This window comes from Xiphophorus couchianus, chromosome 15 (assembly GCF_001444195.1).
Source record: "Xiphophorus couchianus chromosome 15, X_couchianus-1.0, whole genome shotgun sequence".
Taxonomy (NCBI): domain Eukaryota; kingdom Metazoa; phylum Chordata; class Actinopteri; order Cyprinodontiformes; family Poeciliidae; genus Xiphophorus; species Xiphophorus couchianus.
Genome location: NC_040242.1, coordinates 10073586 through 10099958, shown reverse-complemented (window position 1 = coordinate 10099958; position 26373 = coordinate 10073586). Strand labels below are relative to the sequence as shown.

Below are 26373 nucleotides of genomic sequence, written 5' to 3'. Positions count from 1 at the left end.
ATAACTGAATTTGCAATATTTTAATGGGATTTTAGCAAACAGACAATCCTTAGACAATTACTACAAAAGACCACAGAAATAATTCATGTAAGACAGGAAAACAATCACCGCTCCATCCCGCTCACATATTTGAAAGATAATATAATGCCAAAAACATGACAAACTTGATTGTAATAACAGTGTTTTGAGTCAGATTGGGCTGAATACAAATACAAAGGTGGAAAATGCATCTGCTCTTTACCTCACTTCCACATCATTTTCCATTTTCCTTTCATCTAACAGTGCTTCTGTCTGATGTTCCCGTTCTACTCTCGGTCTAAATCGGTGCTCCCTCAGATTTTTCCTTCCTCTGATTCCTTAATAACAGCAATATCCGTCTCTCTCTGCTGGACTAAGTGGCTTAGCCCTTCTCTTTTATCTCCCCCAACCTTCCAGAATAAAAAAAGAAGAGGAAATAGGTTTTTTTCCCCACTTAGCCCTTCTAAGCCATCCTTACCTTGCTGATACTGATTTCCATACATCAATGCAGACTAACCCGTTCATCTGACTGAGCAGTTGGAGTGAAAAACTGTGTTTGTGAGTACAGTTGCTTTGTGAGTCTGTGCCTGTCAGTGTAGGCAAGTAATAGAGCATGACTTGCTCAAAGCCTCGGCTCTTTGTTCTACTCATCCTTCTAAGGGTCAGCGAGACCTCAGGCCAGCCTATTAGGAAAACAGAGGAGAAAGCAAGGGGGAAATATAAACTCCAAAGTGTGAAAATGAAACTTTCCTCAACCTCCCTCCTCAGGTTATTCCAATTTGTGCATCCTCAAAGGTGAGAACTGGAGAAGAACGCGTAAATAGTAGAGGAATGTAACAAAAAGGAAAAGAGAAATGAGGAGGGCAAAGAAAAGGGGCAAAAAGAAAAAAAAAAACCTGGGGCAAAAAGGAGTGAATGAAATGAAACCCATAAAAATATGAGGGAAGAAAAGAGATCCATAAAGATTGTACTGTGTGGTCAGTAATTTTTAGTTTGGGTAAACTACCTTACTGAGTCACTGAAAAGTATAAGATGCTCATACCCAGCATCTGTTAGCTCATAACCAATCAATTATGCAAAAATGCATAAAAAGACCAGTATTTCTTTGGCCGACTGTCATGCAGCGTAGTCAAAAATACATCACTGAATTTAGAGATTATTTTATGAGTGGTCTGCTCTACTTTATATCAATGATTCCCAGTTAAATCATCAGTAGACTACACTTAGCAGGCGCTACAGCAGTCAAATAATTAATCATCTGCTGTTGCAAGAGCAAACTGTCTCAATAGGGTAACCTCTATCTATCTTGATAGTTTGCATTAAGAATAAGAAGGACATTAGGAAACTGATGTACTATCAATTTGGTTTTATCTTTTATTGTTTGAAATTAGCTTCAGAAATTGTAATATTCATGAAAAGTATTCATAAGGTGGCTTTTATTTTACTTTTTTTCTACTTTTATTTGTCTACAGATTCTTAAAAAAAAGAAATATGAATCAGCAGTAGCAGTAGAAGCAAAGAGATCCGGGATAAATTCAATCAATAAGAGTTGATCAATATATTTGATTTATATTTGATGTGTGACGTTTATTTATGTTTCATAACTGGTTGGCTTACACAACTTAAACTGTGTTAAAATGTGCTAGACAAACAAACTTGGATAAACAGTAGCTGGAGGGTAAAAAATGTTGTCAAAGCAATTATTTTGCAAGAACTTTTTTAAAACTTGGTGTTTAGAATAAATAATTCAGTGCAGAACATCAATAGTGGGTGGAGGACGTAGAAGGGTCAGAAAATTACATGCGCTGACAGTTTATAAACATAAATGATTTATAATGGTGCCAACAATAATTCTAGGAATTCAAAAGGTTAAATAAGTGGGTGAACTGTAATAATTTTGATTTTTTTTTTAGATGTAAATGTATGATTTTCAGTGTGATATTACTGTAACTGTAAGTGTTCCCAAAATGAGATTCTCCCCACTCACTTTTAAAGATCTTTAAAAAAACATTACATGAATTTATGCAATATAATCTCAGTGAAATATTGACTGCAGTTGTCCAGAAGTAAACTTTGGAGATTTTTTAAAGATCTTTTGGAGTCACCAATAAGAGAGATAGAAGGACAAACTTATATATTCCTCCAACATTGTCTGTTATATTCTAGGACGTTTAATGCGTTAAATTATTGTGGGTAACAAATAAGTGATTATTCATTGTGACACTGACAATTTCATAAAAATTATATCTTAATGTGACTTTATTTTCTACTAAACAAATATATTCATATTTAAGACTAAATGTTTGTTTGTTTTTTCAGATGCTTTTTACAGATGTCTACCAAGTGACCAAAGACTGTGTAGGGTGCTGCATACGCTAATAAAATAACCTATGCAGACCAATTTAGACAGCCAATGTCTTTATTTCCAGGCACAAAATGATCTGAGCATGTTATTGACAGCACACAAGCACCTCTAATTTCCCCTGGAGAATGGCAATGGTGGGTAATATTGCTTTTCTTTTACAGAAGCTAGTTAGGACTCACTCAATACTGGGTTTGCCCCCAGAGGACATGTGACCATTAAAAATTTAGAGCCCAATAGCTGGAAATAAGATGAGGGTTTAAACTGACAGAAATGCCCCTTCAGTGTGTAGAACATGAGCTTTACATTAAGAGTCCTTTTGGATCAATTAGTGTTGAGTGAATGTTAATAGATAAATGTGTATAGAAAACAAATATATACAGATAAAGAGAGATCCTGCACAGTGCAACGGGGACATATTGCGAGTACTTACCGTGCAGTGGTTCTGCTGCTGCAGCAAAGTGGGCACATCTCCTCCGACAGGCATCTGCTTGGCCAGCTCCTCATCCTTCGTGCAGATCCACCGCCAAAGCTCCTCAAGGAGACCCAGAAGACGTGACCAGCGCTCCGCACTTGCCTCCAGGTGGGCTCTGCCATCAAACACCACATGATTTAGTTGTGATACTGTTTTCTCTTTGATACTATTCTTGGTTTCTCATCCTGTCAATTGTTTTCTGTTGTTGATCTATTTTTGAATCATCTTTTCATATGATTCAACAGTAAAAAAAAAACAAAAAAAAAAACGTTTTTGGCCAGATTTAAATCTTAAATACAGTGGCTTAAAATAATTTTAATGAAATAAATAAGTAGCTTCACTTAGTGTAAAAAATGTAAGCTTCAACTCTGCACAGATTTATAGTATACATTTGTGTCTGTTTTTGTTGATGCCTGTTTAGATTTAACACCTAGATTTACATTTTGCAAACTTCAGTAGGTGATTTACACCTGTTTATTGAATAAAAGCTTCTGGGTGTACCAAGTAAACAGGAGCCCACTTTAGTTAGCAGCTATCTGTGTACAAAGGAGAATCCATGTAATACATGCTGGGAAGCAATTCTTCTTTTTCTCCTCCCCTTTGAGGGTAATGTGTCTGAACACTAAGCAGAGAACTCCTATTGCTACCCAACGAGCTACCTTTAATTACAAATGTACTGCAGTTAAGCCGTAATGGGCTGTATGTTATACACAAACAGGCACTGTATGCCCCTCTCCTATGCATGAAGGCGAGTGACTATAGCTTTATGCAACAGGTCCAATTAGTCTCATGTTTCTGAACTAAGCCCAGTCTAAATTCAGAATCACCTCCAGCAGGTTTTATTTTTCTCTTTAGTCATCCTAACATTTCCTCCCTGCAACTGTGGCTCTGCTGTGCTGCTTCTTTCGTTTCCCACTCCTCCATTTGGACTTTGAATGTCTCCATCTGGCTCCTGTCATCTCCACTTCTCCCTCACTTTCTTCAGCATCAACACTTGTGCACATTAATGAACTGTTTTATTTATGCCAAACTTGTGGCTGGCACAGAGTTATTTGCATTTATACAGCTTCCTAAAAGACTTTCTGGTCTTTTAGGAAGGTTTTTGTATTTTACATAGGTACATACTGCACAGATTTGTTTAGGTTTTTTAAAAGAAGAAAAAAAAGCTTTTTCTGTTTAAGTTTGACATTTAAAAACATGAAACGGACAAGGTTGGCTTAACTACACCTACAAGAACAAAGAGTGGCATATTTTATTCAGGGTTTTCCTTGGAAGGTAATAAAAGCCATACTTCTATCCATCCTTGAGCCACACTGGCGTGCGTAATCACAGCAGCTCATGCAAAGTGATTTATTTACACCTTGAAAAGTATTTATTCCTGCTGAACATTTTCAAGTTCTGTCATGCTGAAAAACCCAATTACAGTGAGTTTTATTTGGATTATATATGAAAGACCAAAACAAAGTATCACAGACAAAATTGTGCATTATTTTAAATATTTTTAGGCTCAAGGTAACTATAAAGTAGTCACTGGTCGTATCTGTTAACAAAACTATTATTTCGCTCAGAAATACTGCCTTTAGTAGTAGAAAAAATTTTTTTCTAAGAAGTCCAAAACCTCTTTAGCGGTTTGTTATATAAAAGACGGTGCTCTGATATTAGACCAAAGACCAACTTTTGCTGAGAGTACTGTGGAAACCCGATGTTCACAGATGCTCTCTACCCAGACTGAGCAACTTTAAAAGAAGAACAAACAAACATTCACTGGATATGCCAGGCTGGTAGAGACATACCACAACCACATAGCAATGGTAACTGCAGTGAAAAGCGTTTTTACAAAGTACTGATTTGGAGGACAAATGCTACATGCTAGTTATTTCCTGTTTTCATTTTTAAAATATTTTGAAAATCATGGATTTTTTTCTTTCCACTTCACAATTATGTGTTTCCTTCAAATACAAGTTCAAGTTCAAGAAAATACCTCTGCAAGGCACTGTAGGTGAAAAAATAGAAAACAAAGCTAAGTGCTCTAAACCTTATGGATCACGAGTCTCACAAAACATCTGAACCAATAACAGCTGGTTCAGAAGTCTGACAGTGAAAATTGTCAACAGAGGAAACGTTTACAGAAATTTGTGTTATTAATTATGTTTCTGTGATATTCTATAATAGTTTAAATGAAAATAGTATCATGAATATGCTTTCTGCAAAATAACTTTGGATGCTAAACAAGAAGCCAAGCAACAGGTTAACTAACCCTGTTTCCCAGTGTACTGTTTATTTAGAGGTTGCTAGGCACAATATCACACAAGGAGTCAAAGAAAAATTAATTCTCTGAAACTATTTGGCTATCAGTACACTGCAAGTGCTTGTTGCCTTGGTGTTTAGTTACAAAATTCTCATTTTAACTCATTTTGTCACTGGCATGATTTACTGGTCAGCTGACCAATGAATCAAAGTCAGATAGCTCTATGATTTTGCATCTTTTGGAGCTAGCTGTAGGAATTTGGCTACACAGTCCTTTCTGTGTGGACATTACATTTTCTTCTACTACCTTAATGAGTGTTGGACAGTTTTCTAATTACCGGATGTTGGCTGATTTGGCCTTGAGGTCACTCCAGCGTTGGTTCATGTCATCTAGCCTATGTTGGAGAAACACGGCTTCCTCTGAGTTGCCCAGAGCTTTGACCATCTTCGATTTGTTTCCATCCACACTCTTGTAGATGTCATTGTGGGCATCAATTTCTGCCTGGATGTCCTACAAAACAGAAAAAAAGATTTTCTCAATTAAAAAATTAATAATTAAGCAGAAAGGTTTCTTCGTTTTACCCCACATTGGATTCTGCAGCTACCTCTAGACTGTCAAAGCCAATAATATTGGATTTTCATGCACAGATTAGCCTCGAATGAGTTTATGGGACACTGCACACATTTTCAGAGGGAAGAAAAGTTTCACAAGGGACTCTGAGTTCAAGAAGTTTAACATTTACTCTTTTACTGCACTGGCAAGTCAACCCAGATCAGAAGCAAGTTTGTATAGAAGGTTTGGCTGCATGCTGATGTTTGATCAGGTTTTGTAACATAATGGTTACTATTCAGGTTGTGCATGTGCAACATACAATCACAATCAACAGCATGTGCTAAACAGAGCGGATCTGTTACACAACCAGAACTCAAAGAGCGTTTGTGTGAAAATGCTGAACAACAAGGGAGGCTGACGTAGGCAGAGGATTCTGTCAAACGTTTTATTTTTAGATGTGTAAAACTGCTCCATTTTCCTTTCTCTCTCTCAGTCCTCTCAGCTGGGACTCCCTTCAGCTCGTTCAACTCTGCTCAATCCAACTGAAGATAAAGACTCCAAAAACAGTGTGGATGACAGTAAAACTGCCTGGAGCACTGAAGCAGATTTGCAACTGGGACAAAATTAGTGTAGATAGAGGGAGTAGCAACGAGACATATGGTCTCATAACATTGGAGAACTATAATACTAATAATGGACAATAAGTGGGAAATTACCAATCATTAGCTGATACTTGTAAGTCATTTGCACTGAGCCGTTATTCGTGGATGTATTTAAAAAATACCATTTCTCAGGTTCAAAACAAGTAAACTACAATTTTCCAAATGCTAATATACTTGCCAAACAGTTTTCATTTTAAATGAATAAAACACCGTTAGATGAACAGATGTCTTCTTATGTTAATAATTAATCCCTTCTCACAGGACCAAAGCTATAAACTATTTTAAAAGTGAACCCCAATTCAATTCAATGTGCACGCCCAGATAAGGACAAAACAACTGGTAAAAGCATCCAAGGCGTTGACATGGCAACGATTGATTGCAGAACCTGATCCAAACAGACATCTGAGAGACTAAAACACCTGATCCTCGAGTCTCTATCACAGCACCAAAGAGATGCTGTGAAATACGAAGGCCTCAACATAAGTATGGGGTTTATAAAGTTGTGATTACCTGGGCTGCACTGTCACACATCACAGATATGCTGCTCTACAAGAACAAAATCATGGAAAAATAACTTCAAAAAGCTTAAATTGTTTTTTTTAAGTAAAAAGTCCAGAAATACCTCCAACAAAACTAACAACCTGGCATTGAATCGAACATGCAGTAATTTACTGATTATCAATAGACACTTAACCAAGGCTGAGCAAATCCTACTGCTGTGATCTACAAAGGCAATAACCTAGAAAAAGCACTGCTCTAAAAGGTCAAGGAAAGAGCAATGAGACACCAGGGGTGAAGATGCGTAGACAAAGACCTTAAGAATGAGTGATGGAAAGCTAGATGGACACAGTTAAAGTAAAAGACAGAAAAACACCCTCCAACTAAGCCAGCTGGCTACGTTTCAAGTCATTACCCAAGTGCTTCCCTTTCCTTTTTCTTTTGCACTTCAGTTTTCACATAAAAATAAAAAAAAATAAAAAGACGACTATACACACACACAACCACACAAATAAATTCAAGACTCAAGACAGAATGCAGACTGTGAGGGCATACAGAGGCAGACATATTAATTTACAAAGCAGCCTTTAAATTTCATTTCTCCCAGTGAATGACTACTAAGAGGCAGCAGTTTATGTATGTCAATGTGCTTCCTGAGGGGCTCGCAATGTAGTGACAGATCATTTTCTCTCCACACGCAGAGGCAAAAAAAAACATTTATGCGCCACGGGTCATCAAGTCAGCAACAACTGGCCTCTGTTTACTACTACAGTATATGAATGTTATCAGTGAGTTACTGACTAGCATATAGAGTTTTAAGTCCCCACAAATCAGATCAGTACAAGGAAAGCATTTTACTTGCATGTGAAAGTGTTACAGGCAAAAGGATGTAGTGGTAGCAATCTGGCAAGATATCAGAGCTTTTTGTAAAAAAATAAAATAAAACAAATCTTGACTTTAAACAAGTTCCACATGCAAAAACATGTACTTAAAAGAAAAACATAAAGCATTAAAACCAAAGCTATGAAACTAGATTTAACCCAAGGTTTAAGCATACAAATATAAAAGTGACACTCTAGAAACTAAACATTAAATGACATCAAAAGTTTGAGCATACCCCACCATAACATTGGCACTAAATAAGTGAATAAATTACAGGTCTAATTTTTATTAAAATTAGAAGTCCAATAAAGACAGTTAGAGCATCATAACAATGACAATGCCGCAAATATACAGAAGAAATATCTGTTTTGGTAATTCACGTGAATGCTACTTAAACACAAAACTCAAGTGAAATAAAAAATTGTTATTTATTGATGTGTACCTGTTCAAACTTTCCAAGCAGCTCATGCAAACTGAAGTTCAAGCCAATCATTCTTGAGAGTGTGCTGTGGCCCCTCCCACTCACTGAAGTCTCTACATCGTCTCAGTCAAAGTGGCCGCAGAATATTAAAGACCAAGAACAATCTGGCAAGTTCTCCAGTTGTTATTATCAAAGTACAATCCTCCAAGGTCAGGAATAAGATCATTAGTAATTCCAAGATCTGAACAAACTTGGATCCCGTGAGAAATAAAGTTTGTGTTTATAAAAAGCTTCAGCATAAGAGGGTCTAACCCAGGTCGCAGTCCAGAAACAGGCGACTTACACACTTGGCAGCACTCGTGTACATGTGCTTGCCCAATCCCAACCCATGGCAGTAGTAGCATCCTCCTCTGGCGGGCATACAGCTGAGTGGAGAGGGTTAGAGTTGCCCTGCAGTCATGCTGGGATTTGGACTTCAAGACGACTGGTGCCACTTGAGGTTTAATAAAGTCACAGCTGGAGGCTGACACTTGACTTCCTGTGGCCACGAATGAGGCGCTGAAACTGAAGGGGGAAATCCAAGAAATCTTGGGTGGAGGTCTGCAGGGAGGAGATAACAACTCGTCTCTTGAGGAACAAGTCGGCTTCTGTGAACCTGTGCGGTTTTTGGGACTGGCATTTCTCCTTCCACCCTGTTATGCCTCCCTGCCTCCACTTCCCTTCTGGGCATGAAGGAAGCTGTTTACACCATGTCCAGCAGTCCAATCCAGGGCAGGGCCGGGGCAGTTGTCCTCAATTACCAAGATAAAAAGCACTTCATCCCTGCCAGCTACACAACCGCAAGCACTTCAAGAAGAGAGTCATTGGTACAAAGAAGCACATGGTCTGCTTTTTTTCTTTCCCTCAATGTAGGTAGTGAAGTCTCAGGCAGCTACCTCAGCGTCTCTCTCACTAGCTGCCCGTCAGGTTTCAAACTCCAGTCTGGTCTCGCTCCATCACACCCTCCTAATCACTACCATGGCTGGGCCACTTAGTCAAAGAATGCCTTCTTCTTTTTGTTGGAGACACATGTTCACAGCGAGCTGCTTCAAGGCTCTGCGTCACAATCCGGTACAAGGACTCCAACTTTCTGGCTTCTGGAGGCTGAGATTTGCTGATTATCTCGATGACTGTAGAAAAAAAAGTTAAAATAGAAGTAGCTGAGCTGTTCTTTCATTCCCCTGCGATGAAGAAACTTCCTTAGAATCAACCTAATTCAGGGTCAAGCAAACTTCCAAGTTGGCATCCTGAAACCTCTTCCCTTCTCTGTTGCTCTTGATCTCACTGGTCACTAGCCCCAGTCTATCACACAGCTGTTTATTATTTTAATCAGTATCCTCCCTTCCCCCTCCTCTCTCTACCTCTCTCTCCCCTAAACCAATTCAACACACGGCGCACACCCACTTCCTGAGGCCTACACAGGCAGAGAGCATGGCAAAAGAGGGAGAATTTCAGAGAAAAAAAAAAACTAAGTCAAGGTACAATAAGCAGAAATCATTCAGTGTGAGAAAAAAGGTAGAAATGGCCAAAGAGTGAAGCAGAAGACTGCATGGTTGGAAAACCTGAGAGCGAAATGTAAAGGACATTAAAGAAACATGAGGGAATTTGCCATGAGAAATATTTTACCTTTTGAGCTGAGAAGTAGTGGCAACATGTAAGGGAGAAAAGGGAATAATGAAAATAAGGTATTTGCAGTTAGGTGTCAGCATGGGGCTGCTTCAAAAAAAAAAGGTAGCCCTGCACAAAACAGGAAAACTTCATGACAAATTTGAAATCTCCGGCTTATGCAGAGCTATGACCTTCCTACACGAATGAACTCCAAGAAAGCTGTTCAAGCTATTTTTCTGAGTGTTTGTCATTTCAATCATTTTTTTTGGAGCAGAGGTGACATTATTGCAACTCTGTAAAAAGGCAGTGGATATAAACAAGTTCTTATGTTTAAAATACTTAAAGGATTACCAAGTTAATATTTTTAATTTTGATCCCAGTCTCATATTCCAAGAAAGAAAAAGGTACCTATTTCAGGTTGAGATACATGTCTGTCGTTTACACTTTAATTTCAAAAACTTCTCTCTGATCCTGAAACAATCTAACTTTAATTATCCAATAAAGAGTCTTCTCAGCATAAAGTGCTAATTTTTCTAACCTGGTAACTTAATTTCTTGACTGATTCGTCACAAGTCAAGGTGAATGTAGTTGAAAATTGTCTAGCCAAAAGCTAAAATATTAGGGCCTTTCCCAAATTATCCTAAAATCATCTGTGTGTTTTTATAAATTACCAATATCTTTCATTAGCAGCTATTTCAATCTTAACACTTAAAACTTAAATACAAGAAATATTTCTGAACAGCACATTGGAAACCAAAAGTCATATCTTCAACAGCATGAAAATTAAAATATGTAAAAATTTAGAAATCACGTGTGCCCTAAATGGCTCTGCTAGAATGCATCATGTATTAAAACTGATTGAACTCAGTAGACCTGTATGCAGACGTGAACTTGAGTGTGAGCCTGTGCTGGCATTTTAAACAGTAGGAAACATGTGGTGTGCATCAAAGACATCCGACAGATGGCTGTCAACGGATGGAACAAAAACACCACAATATAACCTTGCATATTCATAAGCTGAACACTTTGAAGTGTGCTTAGCTAATTAAAAATATTTACACACTTGAGGCTCTTTAATAGCATTTTTTGATGCATGGTGACAAATTTGGTTTGAAAGATGTCTTTTTTCTGCAGGACATATAATCAAGCTGTCCTGAATTGACACATTTTACAAATATAACATTCAACAAGCAGAACAAGTTGCAATTAAAAGAAAAAAAATAACTGATGAGAATGCTTGACAATTTTATATCAAAAGATTTTTTTTTTAAAAAGCAGAAAAAGTATGCAAACCAGTTAATGTATGCAGCCTAGGGCAAGGTATGTGAGGGTTAATGGTGAGCAGTTTCACTGAGCTAAGAGGATTAGACCATTATAAGGGTACTGCTTCCAATTCCCAAAGCAAAAGAAGCAAGAGGTGAAGTAAAACTGACTTAATGACCAGTGAGAGAGAAAGTGAGAAGTGACATCCTACAAAGAGACTTAAAAAAGTGGGAACAACATCAAAAAAAAAATATAGAAGAAATGTAATAAACTAAATTGAAAGAGAAAGAAACAAGACCTTAAAAAAAAGGTGGAAGTAAAAGAACAGTTACTTTCTAATTTTTGTCTTTGCTTTACAACATACAAAATAAGGTGGGATTTTAGCAAAAATGCTCTCCGTAAGGAAAACAAGATTATATAAATGGTACAAGAATCAAAGACTGCCCCATGCATTTATTGCTGCGAAGTCTACCTTAATCACAGAGAGCTAAAATTTAAAGCCTGGTTAAGTCACATGCCAAATAAAACTAGTAATTGAAGAATTTAACAGCTTGTGAAAATGTAAAAAACATGCAACCCCCCAGCCCCCAGTAATTACTGTTCAGCACTGAGAATAGTTGAGTCCACATGTATGTGCTTTCAAACATGCAGAACATTTGAGCAATTTGGCGAATGGACCTTAAAGCAGCTCCAAATTTATTTATTTTTTTTACTTAAACAGTAGCATCAGATTCAGATTCATTTTATTCATATCCCAATTTGGGCAATTAATATTGCAGCAAATACAGAAGGCTAAAAGACAAAGTATCAAAGATAAAAAAAAATAAAGTAAATAAAGATAAATATACTATAAGCACATAAAATACAGATCAACACATAAAGGGAAGAATACAGCAGTGTATTTCATTATTGGCCAACAGTTGCTACACTATATCAGGTGCAAGTCCCCCTACCTAGTCCTGCATTAAAAAGAGATATTGCTGTAGGAACAAAGAGTGCTTGTACCTGTTACTTCTTATACAAGGAAGTCTGAGCCTGATGGCATAAGATGCTATGTGCATCTAAGCAATTTTATAATTAGAACAATTTAATACAGTTATAATTTACAAAACTATGGCACAAACTGTTCCTGGAACATGATGTTGCAGGAATAGTGTGTTGAAAGAATGTGTTTATTAAAATATAAATCCTTCAAACCACATAAAGGGCTGATAGTGTTCCAGTAGTGGCTCTTCATACAGGAAGGTCAATGCCTTTAAAACAGACTTTTTAGTCCCTTATGCACAAGAACCCAGAATGAACTTCACAACAATTCAATCTTGTCAACAAAGTATCAGTCACCTGGAAGAATGACAAATACACAAAAGGAGGAAGATAAATTCAGCAAACATAACAGATTGGCTAAAATGGTGGAGCTCTCATTCTCTCTATTTTCTAAGAAATGGCTCATGAGTCATTCAGTTAAAAGGGATGGAAATTGTTCCTGGCCTTCATGATGCCGAGCTGACATCGAACAAAGTATGTCCACATGACGTTGATGAAAGTCTCCGTTTTTGAGCATGTGACTAAATGTGGAGGTTAGATTTATCTAAACGATAAGGTCACGTAATTAAAGAAAGCGATATGAAGCATACAGATGTCAGAAAAAAAAAATTAAAGCACATCACAAAAGGTTAACCTACACTCAATTTACAGCTGATCTCCACTGATATGACAGAGCTGCTGTTACAAAGAACAGGAATTAAATGTCAAACAGACCCATAATAATTTATTCAACAGATTTCATAAATAAAAGACAATTCATGCACCTGCAATCAAAAGCAAGGAATACCAGGATTCATTTGCAAACTTCTAAAGAGGAAAGTGGAAATTGATTACAAGCCTTTGTGTGTGGTTGTTCTGTAAACAACGATTGATTTTGGGGAAGCTTTTTAGTGTCTGTACAAGGCTGCAGGAAGATGACCTTAAGATGGAGGCAGAGCGTACAAGATAAACAAAATGGCTTAAAGGTGGCGTCTGCTTGTAGTTCAGGTCAGGAATTGCAACATATCTATGTAACCTTACCAACAAGCACTTCTTATCTGGTTAGCACTGAACAATAAAAGTCCTAGTATGTCATGCAAAATTCCACATTTTGCATAGCCATGAATATATAATGCTGCCCTATGAATAAATAATCCCTTCATTTACACCAATATTAGACAAACTAACAGGAGAAAAAACACAATGCAGCCACTAGAGAGGGACAATATGTTGTCTTTGCAATATCAATGTGTGCAGCAACTATAACAATCCTATCTACTGTAAGTGACATTCATTTACACTCACATAGATGCTGCAAGTTAGCTCTGTTTTTAAATAAACAATAATTGTACCCAATACCAAAATAATATTTCAGAATTTGCAAAAGATAAAACTATATCTAACATTTGTTCATTGTCCTTTTTTTAACTTCGCTGCATAGATCTGTCTAAAATACATTATTCTACTTTTAGTTGGGTATCACAAGTCTCAGCTGGTAAATTATTTGGCCTAGCTGCTGAATTAGTCTTATTTTGTTAACTTGTTAGTTGTACTTTTTAAAACAGGAAAACTAAAAACTCCCTTTTAATTTTATTTGTGTATTTCACAACTGTAAGTATTTACAAACAGCCAAATTTGTCTTTCTTGTGGTAAGGTGAAAGTATTGCTGCGATCATTAAGACAGCTGAAGGGCAGTGTGCAGCGACAGGTGGGAGAATGGAGGAAAATGTTTTACCCTATGCTTCATACAGAAAAATAAAACCTAGGTTACTCTGGCACCTTGTCCAGCATAAATTACAACGTTAATCCAAGGGAACCATAATTGAAATTTGAATCAGGAATTTTTTAAAAACTTGCAATACCCTGAAACCAGTAACTGGATCGTGTTAAAGTGTGTGCTGCTTAAGATTATTTTTAATTACTGATAAAAATGGCTGACTATGTAAGAATAAAAAAGATTTTTTAAAAAGCATCTACTTCTTAAAAGTTCATATTTTTAATATTTATAGAATCACAAAATGATTTAAGCATTTGGCAGCAAAGCTTCTGAAGCAAAAAAATAAAAAATACTGTAATTGAATTTTAAAGACTATCGACTTGCTGAACTGCCTGAATTGTAAAGCAAGGCCCTGCTGAGACATCTCATCACTGTGCTCATCACTGTGCTCATCACTGTGCTCATCACTAATGCTCAAAGGCTCTTGCGCCCTTAGTTTTTCATTTTATTAAAATTTTCCTCCCAACTGGACATTTTCACCAATTCTTCTGAAATTTGCTCAGTATCTTAAGGCTCTTTGTCATTCAGCAGATAGCTGTGGTGGTGGTCTGTACTTGTAGTAGATCTCATTAAACCTAATGTGATTGTTAATAAAGCTGTTGTAAAGGTAACTAATTTAAAACAGACTGCAGACACCTGCTGAGTTCGGGAACAAGCTCTTTAGAGGTTAGGTGACTAAACCAATTACATTAATGTAATAACTTCTAATTAAATACATGTCCACTGTATTAAAAAAGGAAGAATAGAATTGTTCTGCAGAATTATGACATGTAGACAATTATTTTAATTTAAAGCTAATGAAAGGGGGTATTTGAATATGATAATTCACAAATAAGTAACAATGAGCTAAATATAATGACTGTTAAACCAGATTTATAAAATAAAATTTTAAAAACTATGGTATACAAAATGCAAAATGCAGAAGGAAAAAAATATACAATAGAAAACACAACGTGTATCCAGGGTAAAGAGTGTAAATCCTCACCAAACCAGAAAAAAACATTTTCAAGTTTTTGATAACAGCCCTAAGGGTCATACAGTGCTGCTCGTGAATCTATACATAATCTAAAAACATCATAAAAAACTATTTAAAGTATAACCCCTAGAACAATTTTGAAAAGTTGATGTACAAAAGATGGGAAGTTGGGTTTTTGTGCTTTATATCAAGTTAGAATGTTATTTCCTCATCAAAAACATACCTGAAATGTTGCTTTGATTCTTTCACGCATGATTGAGGAATCCTTGAATCCTTTCATAACAACTGAAGGTAATAATTACATGATTGTGCTATAAAATGACACAATGTGTCAAAAAAAATACATAATCCCACCCTTTATGTCCACCATTACTTCCACATCTAGATTAAACATTATTGTTTTCCTCAAAGAGTAAGCTACTGGAAACCTAAAGTAGCACTTAAGAGGAACAAAAGGTTGACCTTCAAATCCTCTGACACCATGAACTCCTATAAACTGGCTGTCTCTTCACATTTTGTTTACAGTTAGCTTTTACAGAAGTGTGAGACATGCTGTTAAGCTCTGCTGTGACATTCACTTCAGCTCTCTGACTGAAACAATTTATTCAGGGTTCACATCGTTCAGCGGAGGGAAAGACTTTCTGAACCGAGTGGCCCCGCTGCTAGCAGTCCGCTCTGAGAGCGCTCAGACAAAATAATCTTGACAGTTTCTGTGCGCCCCTAAATAACTTTTCCATTGATCCAACAGAGGATCCAACTGAGATCTCAAGATGATGCCTGGGAATTAGAGCTTCATTACAGTTACAAATCTATACGTAATAGGCTTCTTGTTGATTGAATACCATTAGAATTGATGACTGCATCCCTTATTCTGCTTCTCCCTGTGTCAGATTTCATCTTATGAGAATATGCTTCAAACTGCCAGTAAAACTAAATACGAGGAAAAAGGAGCACAGATGTCCTAATAGGTGACACACATTTCCATTTATCAAGAATTAAAGCCTACAGGGCTGCACACAACAGCCAGTTCCTTTCCAGGTCCCTGTGGACCTGCCACTGGGTGGGACAACAGCGCTTCAGTTCAGAGGAAAGATAAGACCCAACACACACAAACCCGCCCATGTTCTCCTACAAAACAACTCTGATTTTCCAAGAGAATAAAACACGTTCCAGATACTCTAATTTAATACTGAAAAAGCAGAAAAATCACACATTAGCCTAGATTAGTGAAAGGAAATCCTACGGCACAGTTCATCTAAAAGCCGTACCATGGGAGTTCCTCATCAATGAGATTTTAACGTGTGAACTCTTTACTGAAATTACATAAATTCAATCTTTAACTCAATCTGGAGGACACCAAGGCGTTCCCCAGCCAGAAGGGATAAAACATCCCTGCCACAGGTTTTAGATTTCCACCTTGTTGGTGGTATCCTGATCAGACACCTGAATCAAGGAAGATTGCTTTTTTCAATAAGAGGAAGCAGCATCTCAACTAAAACCTCTCTCTTCCCTGCTTAAGCCTGAAGCCATTCACTCCACACAGAAATCTCATACCAGTCACATGTAACCAGAATTTCTTTTTCAGTCGTGATCTATATTTCATAAACACAGGCAAGGATTGCAGTATATACAGACCAGTAAACTCAGAGCTTTGCCTGTTGGCTGAGCTGTGTTCGCCACAATAGACTGGAGCAGCACCCACATTCCTGCAGACAGGATCCCAATCTGTCAATCCACCAAGACATCTGAACCCCTCTGCTTTAGTCAGATGCTGATCCAGAGGGAACAGGTCGAGAATCATTGCTTCAGACTTGTAAGAGACAGTTCTCTTCCTCACACAATCATGAGTTTTTGAACAAACCAACTACAAGTTGGGGATTCACAGAAATAGTGGCTGGTGACTGGAATTATTGCTTTTTGCCCATTTAATGCTGTTTGCCCATCCCTACTTGGAGTTTCCAGATTGTTGGAAACTCTAAAATCTTTTCTGACTTTTATCCAAGTGCTACCAAGTAGTGCTAGCGGTTACAAAGGAAGGACAAAAATGTTTGTATCACTTTGAGGTGTTAGAACTACTTAATGCAGCAATTATAGTAATTAAATGCTAGATGGGAAATTAAAAATAATGCTATTTGGGGAATGTATCCACATACTTCAAGATACCAGTGTTTTTCCAAAGCAATGGACATATAAAAGGTTCACTAAATAAGACAAACAGCCTCTTTAATGGAGTTCTTAAATTTTGTGGCTCAGCATTAAACAGACCATTCACTTCCAATTCTTTGCTCTGGTAACTTTACTCTATATTTGTATAACATATTTAGCTCCAAAGAACCATGAATTATTCTTTGTAAAGCACTTCAATACCCATGCAAGGAGAAAATAAGCTCAGTGTACATGTTGGAACAGCTGTAATAATGGCAGGAGGCACCAAAGAGGAAGCAATGACACTGACAAAGTGGGCAACTAAGTGTTTGATGGGTTCTTTTTATTACAATGCAGCTTTCTACTTATGTGCTTCTGTGTTTCTTCAACACCTCAGATTCTCCGAGCTTAGAAATCATAAAAACCATTCTTCCATTTTCTTACTCATATTCATCTTCCGCCTCTGCTCCTGTTGGTAATATATTATTCTATTGCTTGATTTTCTTTTTTTTTTGCCTCCTCCACTTCCCAGTTGGTTTATAGCCCGGAGAAACTGAGTGAGATATCCAACCACCACAAGTCGTCCTTTCCCCTCAGCTCCTATTACCACAACAACTGCCTGATGGTTGGCTTATTACTTCCTTTAATGTTTACTGTAGGCAAGCCTCTCTATTCCCTTCTTGTTTTTTCTGTCTTGCTTTACTCAATTACTTTAGCCATCAGTCAAACATGACATTGACCGACTTCTCTGTCTTAATTTGTTTGTCTTCTTTACCTTAGTTGTCCTCCCCCTTATATATGCTCACTCTTTCTTTCTCTCTGCATTTATGCAACAGTCTTGACTTTTTAGCACATATAGCAATTTTATACCATAAGTTAGAAATGACTTGCTGCTGCTGCTCACCTCACCCTGCTCATTTAATGGTGTGTAATCTCCAGCGCCCAGACTTAGATTAGATTTGACTCAGTGTCATCACAGCAGGAGGATAAATTTCAGTGCATGTCTGGAGTTTATTTTTTCTCCCCCGCTGAGGTTCCATAAGTTTTTGTGAAAGTCATCAGTGTGCAGCACTTCTCACACTTGCCTACATTGATGGTTGCTCAGAGCATATATAAATATCCAACTCATTTCAGTTTCTTTTAAAATAGGGAAACACAAAACAGCTATTTTATGCTAAAATGAAAATAAAAGAATCAAAAGAATCAACATGTCCCGTGTTTTGTTTCCTCTCTTCTTAAATCGAAACAGTAATATTCTCAAATCATCATCATAAAAATGCTACAGTGAACCGAAAGACCTTTGGCCAATGCCTTTTTCCGTAGCTCCAATCTTCATTATTCCCTGCTGACTTCCACACAGGCAGAAAATTGTCAGGTTTCTCACCACGGAATCACATCCAACTCAGGAAAAATACACCTAAAGTTATTGTGGTAAAATCACCAAACTTGCCTGAAATGCTCCCCTCCACAGGAAGCATTATTTTTCTGTCTTTTTTTAGCATGTACACCTCTGCTGGAGTCTTAGAGCTGTAAACCAACTAACATTGACTGCCTCGGGGGTTTGCTGTCATTGCAGGTATTCAGGAGTTTTTTTATTTCTGTCAAAAAGCCTTTTTTTCCACACGGCCCATTCAAAATAGAAGTAGGAGCAAGAACTCCCAAAGTTTTTTACAAGCAGCCCAATTATTGAGATAAGTTCTGGTTAGTTGACAAAATAATAGTTTCCTGTTCCTGCTGACATGGAGGACAATCATCATAAATATTAAGCAGATAAATCTACAGAGCTGTGGCAAAGTACTTTTCCTTTATATATTTTTTTTCTTTTTTTGTTACGTTGACGCATTTAAATAATTCACAACAAGTTTTATCAGTTTTGGAGCATGAATAGCATCTCAATTCAATTTAAGGCCAGATTTTTACCAAGATAATTTGAAAGTCTTTTTTTAAGGCCCTTAGAGAAATGTTGGACCTTTATTTAACTGTGTAACCAAATAAGCATGAGCTCAGTGTCACAAACTAACGCCCAGTTTTTGTCCTTCAAAATTTACAGCTCAATTAATTCCAGTAAGTTATTCAGATACTGAAGCAGCAAAGCAGATTGTAAATTCTCTCATGGATGGCATTTTTGGCCCTTTACTTTTGAATCATCAACACTGACCTTTAGTGAGGCTAGAGGGGCCTGCAGCACCTCTTAGTTTCTTTTTGACCTCCTGAACGGGTTGTTGATGCACTACTCTAGTGGTTTTGGTAGACCAGCTACTACTTTTTTTCCATTTATGGAAAAACGTTCTCGCTTTGGTTCACTGGAATTACAAACACTTAGAAATGTCTTTCACCTTTTCCAGACAAACAGATGTCTGCTCTTTAAGTTCTATAGACAGGAGTGTTATAATATCTTGCTTTTGAAATCTTTTTCCCCGCTTTAGTCTTATATGCTTTATATATTTACTCTGGCTATGATTAAAATTATTTGCTTGATGATGTAATACGTAAAATAAACAACAACAAACAAACATGGAAGCAAACATTGCATTTACATTGGATAATCAACAAGATGAGAAGAATATTGACCAACGAAGGTGATCTTACTCATCTCCTACAATCTAGATCCTAAAAAAAAATGGGCTCAAAGCCATTCTTTTATTGTTAATTTTGGGTGGAATCAGCTTGAAGGATTATGAACTCATGATGTGAAAATAAAATTACTTATGAGATTCTTGCTGCACCTCAGGTTTTTATTAAGGCAGTTACTTGGATCAAATGGTTTCCCTCTTGGTGTGGTATTTTATGTCACACTGTTTCACAGGAGCACGAGTAAATTGAAAGTCATTTATCACTGCTACTCTTTGATCTCGTCTTATCAACTATTCCATCATTCTTTCCAATGACATTCCACACAGACACTCAGTCAGCACACAGTTTATCATTTAGCAATGGGACAGGAGACAATGCAATAAAATTTGATGCCCCTTGTTACTGTGGTTGCTGGCTCAGTCTAGGACAAACCGTGTCCCAGTCAACACAGGATGGGTCAGTATGCAGGCTCAAATCGCTTTAAGACTATATTCATTTAAATAATTCACCAGTAATGATATAAATGCATCTCTTATGCAATAATTCCTGTAGTTTGTTGAAAATGTTAGTCATTTACAGCAATTTAAGACATAAAACTGATTTTAATGAGCTAATATTTTTACATTTTTAGTCCTACTTCTCTAAGAAAGCCTTTCTGTTGGACCTGTTTTCTATGCAGCTGATGTCAGAGTGCGTAGTGAGATCACCGACTCCATTCTTCATCTCTTTTTCATTACAGAAGGTCTTTTAGGAAATTGTTATTTACATGCAAATTACCCTCACCTATGAAGAGAGCCTTTAGCTTTCACCCTGACAGCTAACAATACCACACACAGCAAACTGATTATACGAGATACATTATATACACACAATCAATTTATAATGTGTGATGGGTTATGGAGTATGGTATTTTGTTTCAAATATTTAAGATACGACCTATGAAAAAACTTAAAGAAAAAAAACACAGTGAATGGGCAAATTATCTGTAAATTATTTGGAGTTAAATTCCACAGAGAAATTCATTATGATATTAAACTACAAATACTGAACTACAAATAGGTGGGGCTCAATGGAAAACTTGGAAAAGAATATATTACATCGTGATATAAAAATTTGGAAAGGGTAGCATAAAAACATGGCATGACTGTGATAGATTAATATGTTGACTGTATGTGAAATAGTGCAGAAAATTCACAACAAAACTTGCACTATCAGCAGATACCATATTTGTTCAAGAGCAGAGTATAAAATGGGTCTTTAAATCTTGTTCAAGTACATATTATAACTCTGGGGGTTACATAATGTTTGACAGGACCAATTATAGAGAAATTGCTTCCTGTCTTTAGTTCAAAAAACACAACTGATGTTACATGAATCATATCCCCAAATTACAAAGTTGCCCCAAGAACTCACTCGACCATTTTCATCAGTCAACAGAAAAAAGTTTTTTGTTATATCTGCTGGCAAGAGAGGAAGACAACCTCACTGAGGAAACTAGGGCAACATGCATTCTGCTTTCAGTCACATGTATGACATGCAAAGGCAGAGGGGCCAGAGGTTGGTGGGGAGGGAGATCTAAAGATCAGAAAGACTGTGTGTGGCCTAAAAAGACTGACATCCTTTTTTTTTTGGTTTGATTCTCTCAGAGGGAAATCGGTTTGAGAATGTGCCAAGATACACACATCCTCCAGTGTGATCTGCCGGCTCGTTTTCTCTAACCCCAGACTTTTTGACTGATCAAATGGAGGCATGCTCTCAAAACCAGCATTGTGCAACATATCAAGATTCTTTAGCGTTCAGAAAAGTCAATTACTATAATTAGATGAGGAGACAAACAAAAAGCGTGATGATGAAACGTGTGTTCACAGGGGAATAGTTGTGAATACATAAGAGTATGCGTGGATAAATGTGTGAGATCTGGAATGATTGGCACAAGTGCTCCACTTTAGGGCTGTAGGATGTGCATGTGCCTTTTTGAAAAAGTTAATGAACAAACAACAGCTGCTTCCACTGCTGTGGATTAGAGACAGGAGTAGTGGGAGGAAAATGAAAAGATAAAGAGGGAAAAAGGAACACAGCTCATGTTGGTCTGGGCCTCTGTACGACACCGGTGGTTAAAGAACAGAGACTGAGACAGGCCAGCAAAGGCTACAACAGCACAAAAGGAGGCAAACATGTTATGTAAGTATGTGCCTTTGAAGCCTGAGAGCAAGGCAAATAAACATGTTAATCAAGTTCCCGTTCCACATAGAGATGTGCGACAATCTTTTACTTTGGGGACGTCTCAAAATTACTGAATGCCAGATGGTCTCATTCGGAGTTGAGACCCAAGGAACAATTTCACCTAAAATACAACTGTTCTCAGAAAATCCTGTTGCTCCAGAGCAATAAGGAAGAAAGGGAAATGTCAAATATAACAAATTTCTTTGCCTCTGCAACTAAAATGCTACAACTAAACTGCCTAAAACTCAGCTTAGTTAAAGACCTTACATGTACTGTATATGACGTCTCATATAACACAATGTCCAATCATTATATGTGCACAAAGTCACATTCTAATCATTAGTTAAACCAAGATAAATATCTCTCCAATAAACAGTAGAACAAGGTGGATGGGAAGTCCCAGGTTTCCCCGCAGAACATTGTCCAAAGCATCAAACAGCCTCTCCTGCTACTCTTACCAACAACTTCATCTAAGAGATCTTGCCGCCATCTTCCACCCCTTTTAGGTCCAGTTCAGATGTCAATATGCCCTTACAGGTGTCATCATCAGGGTTTTGATTTATCTGCAGATATGCAGGCATGTATGCAATAAAAGGCAATGCATATATCCTAATGTATTCACATGTCCTAGCCTTTAATTTCCCCCATTCTAATTCGACCATTGTCTGTTGCTTGGGCCTCTTAATATGTGACCACAGCAGAGTGGGAACACCTTGACATTGAGCAGTTTTGGAGATATGATCTAATTATGTGCACATCATACTTAAACCCTCATCTTACTCAACAAAATATGTGTTGCTTGCCTATTTTTTATTTTTATTTTAAAAGACAAAACCTTAATTTGCTCCTCAATATATCCAACCAAAGTCATGAAGAAATAATCTGTGCTATTCACATCATCTGTGCAGTCATGTCATTGTGCCTAATCAGCGTACATCCACACTTGGTACTATTAGTCATCACTTTCGTCAGTAACCTTGGTCTATCTCCGAAAAGAAGGGAACAAACATCTTATCAACACACAAGCTCAGAGTTGTGCAGATTATCCTCATTTCCAGGCCTTTTAAAAGCCAAAGTCTGTTCACTTAGGACATTTAGTGTGTTGGCTTGCAAAACATGACTCCTCTTTGTAAAGCCTGATTAATGAGGTGACCTTTATTAATAACTACAATCAGTGTAAAATTATTGAAACATGAAATGTCAGCAACTCTTTCAAGTGATTTTATGCTCTCCAGTCTATTTTAATCAAACACTTTTTGTACATTCAATGCAATACAGCAAGCATCAACATTATTAACGCTCCATCAATAAACACAATAACACGAGTTTCCGCTCACTTTCTCTCTCCGGAATGCTCATATGTATTTATTATCTCAGAAGACAAAAAGGCACAGAAGACAGTATAGAAGAAATCACTTAAGCTTCTGAATGAAACAGGCAATGGATGGGATTGAAAGAACTTAAAAGGTGATGAAATTAAAACACTTTGGCACAATTTTGTTTTGATTAAGAATGACTCAATGTGACAGTTGCTCATGGCAAAGATGCAACTGTGACTAAGCTTCGGATTCCGACTGTAACGTCATACTAAGGTGTATTTTCGTCTCCTGAAGGGAAGGCTATAACAAATCCTCAGAAATATTTATTGTCATAGAAACACAAGGGGCAGTTGCTAAACAGCCGGTTTCTGAATTTATCAGGCCTGTATAAGAAGTTTCAAGAATAGTTTATGCTACACTAAATAATCCTACAAGATGTATAAAGCCAAGGCAGCCTTAATATGAAGCATTTCTGTTAGTGGAAAATTGGTTTATGGCATCTCCTTTGAGCTGTGACTAACCTTTTTTTTAAGGGTTAAGGAGAAAGCTTCTGGAGGTAAGTGGAGAAAAGGTACTCTTTACCATTTTACAATCAGATGCTAGTTTTAAGACCTTCCTATTCTTAAACAGGACTAGTAAAGCTTCTAGTGGGATGTTTAGCTTCTCGTCAAGAGTAGGCCTGTCACGATAACAAATTTTGCTGGGCGATTAATTATCTAAACAATTATTACGATAAACAATAATATTGTTTGAAGACCTTTTTACACTGATTTAATGGAAATGACGCAACAATGCATGCGATTTCCTGCCAAAGATAGAAACACTTTATTTTCAAAAGAATGCTTAACTCTGGAACTGAAGAACAAAAGAAACAAAACAATCAAAAATAAAATGGATTCTCAGTCTCCATTAACAAAAAATTTACTAGAATAAAAACTAAACAACATAAAGCCAAAGTGGAAATAAATACTGCATTCAACCAAAAGAGTGCAGAAAATGAAGTCTGTATTTCATATTGCCCTTCAGTAATAATTAGATTTAAATAGAAACGATGGGCACATGCAATAGTTCACACTACACGATTTTCCCCTTATGACAATCTTAGAACCTTGGCCGTTCTAAGATTGTCGCTTGCGATTTCATAACCGATTGTCCTGTAGTGTGTTGTGTGTTACAGTAGATTATCGCTCCGATCTAACTGGGAGCGTTAACGCAGCCCATTGAATGTGACAGGTAGCAAATCAGAAAGCGTGGATTCCCCTCCGTGCTTTCAGAGGGGAAAGCATGGAGGGGAATCCCTAACAGCTGACACAGCGCAACCCAAAGTCCAGCGGTCATTGGAGATGATATGTGGAAACAACATTAATGTTTATTCAACATTTCGTTGAACATTTTCAAAGAATATAGAAATGACAAGGGGAGCGAAATTGCTACCGCAGTTGATAAACCCGGTAACTTTTCAGCTGTTCTTCATTAACGTGACATAAATAGGTTCTAATGATTTTCATTCAGGCAGGACTTTACGCTGACACTAGCCACATGCATTGCAGGTAGATTGTAGTAAAGCATTGATTAATGCCTGGTTTTAAAATTAGTTAACTGGACTTGTAGCCATTATTTTGTGCCCAGCAGGATCGAACCCGATCGAACAGTTATACCTAGGATTTCTGTCGGCTAATGTGTGGGCTCTCAGGTTTTGAAAATGGGCCGACAATCGGCTGACAACTCTAAGATCGTGTAGTGTGCGCTGGGCTTTACACTAAAAATGAGGAAGGGAGGAGTCAGTGGAGAGCACCGGAGTTGAGCCTTTTTTCATTCAGTGTCATTAACAGAAAGAAAAAAAGGCCAGGAGAAACAATAAAGCCGATAATTAAAATGAGGTCAATAGTTTTAATTTATTGTGCGATTAATTGTTTATCGCGACAGGCCTATTCAAGAGGATAGTTTATGACTTTTTATTTAAAAAGATGCAGATGAAGTGAGGAAGAAGTGAAGAAACAATAAATCTGCAGAAAAACTACCCCCCCCCTCCTCCTTCTGGTAGCTCTTATGCTAAGCTAAGTACAGCTTCACTAAACTGTACCTGGGCTAGTAGGTAACTACTTGGTGAAATACTGCCACCTTCTGGCAGTGTTGTTAGAAGCACATTCCTATCAGGAGTCCATGGAAAAACAGTCAGCTATTTATCAAATCCATAGCTGCATATAGTACTTAAATCTGCACACAATGGGCGTGCCGTGGTGGCGTAGCGGTTAGCGCGACCCGTATTTGGAGGCCTTGAGTCCTCGACGCGGCCGTCGCGGGTTCGACTCCCGGACCCGACGACATTTGCCACATGTCTTCCCCCCTCTCCTTCCCCGTTTCCTGTCAGCCTACTATCATATAAGGGACACTAGAGCCCACAAAAGACCCCTGGAGGGGTAAAAAAAAAAAAATCTGCACACAAGGTACTGTATGTGTAATAAACAGCAAAGATCACAATGTGATAAAAAGCATTGTAATGATGTAATGTGATGACATTAGGAAGCGAACATAATTCCTGTTCAAATTAATGCATCTTTAAGCACAATTCAAATTCATTTTAAACAGCAGCTTCTCCTAGTTGCATGTTAAGCTCAATGGCTCATAAGATGGAATGCCTCCTAACGATTCTCTGCTTTAATCCAGTGATGAGTCTAGATCTAGGTTGGCGCACAAAGTGGACCCGATGAGGGTTGAAGAAAGTTAGCCTTCAAACTTCAGTAAAAGAAAAGCGTTTTTAATTCAGGAGGACAGAGCATTAAAGCACAGTAGCCTTCAACATACGCTTCAATAGGAGAAAAGAATAAAGAATCTGAGGAGAGCATGGCAATAAGGAGACAAGGAAGAGACAGAAGCAGCTGTAATTGTGTTGTAAAGGCAAAAAATAGGACAGCATACACAAGGAGCATTATCAATGAGAGGAAAAGTGTCGATGGAAAAGTTTTCAAAAACTTCTATTCAAATGCCCTAGATAAATTTGAATTAAGAACCACAGAAGATACAGTACAATTTTACTATATTTTTACCAACTGAATTTTATCCTTAAATCAAAGTTCTCAGTTAATTTCGCTTAATTTGTTGAATTAAGTGTTTCATACCATTAGTTGTTTTGTAAAAACTATTAGAAACCATTTTTCTATCGTTATAAATACTGTTGTCAGTTTTTCTCTTAATAACTTAGTAGTCTATTTTTTGGCTTCATCATCCACACAATCTTTAGTACTCATATTCAATTACATAAATATTGAAAAATGAAAGCCTATTCCTAATTACAAACAAAGCAATGT

The 26373-nt window shown here is 37.3% G+C and overlaps 1 protein-coding gene across 9 annotated transcripts in view; it reads right to left on the bottom strand.

Moving 5' to 3' along the window:
• The window catches only part of utrn (utrophin), a 181236-nt gene that overhangs the window by 68786 nt on the left and 86077 nt on the right, over positions 1 to 26373 (bottom strand). For 8 of the 9 annotated variants that reach the window (XM_028040704.1, XM_028040702.1, XM_028040708.1 and 5 more), the window contains 2 exons: positions 5441 to 5613; positions 2814 to 2970 (listed from right to left, as the gene is read on the bottom strand). In XM_028040704.1, coding sequence (XP_027896505.1) covers positions 2814 to 2970; positions 5441 to 5613 — 330 coding nt within the window. Of the gene's footprint in view, positions 1 to 2813; positions 2971 to 5440; positions 5614 to 8139; positions 8206 to 26373 lie in introns of those variants that run through there. The other variant, XM_028040710.1, reaches the window with a different exon arrangement.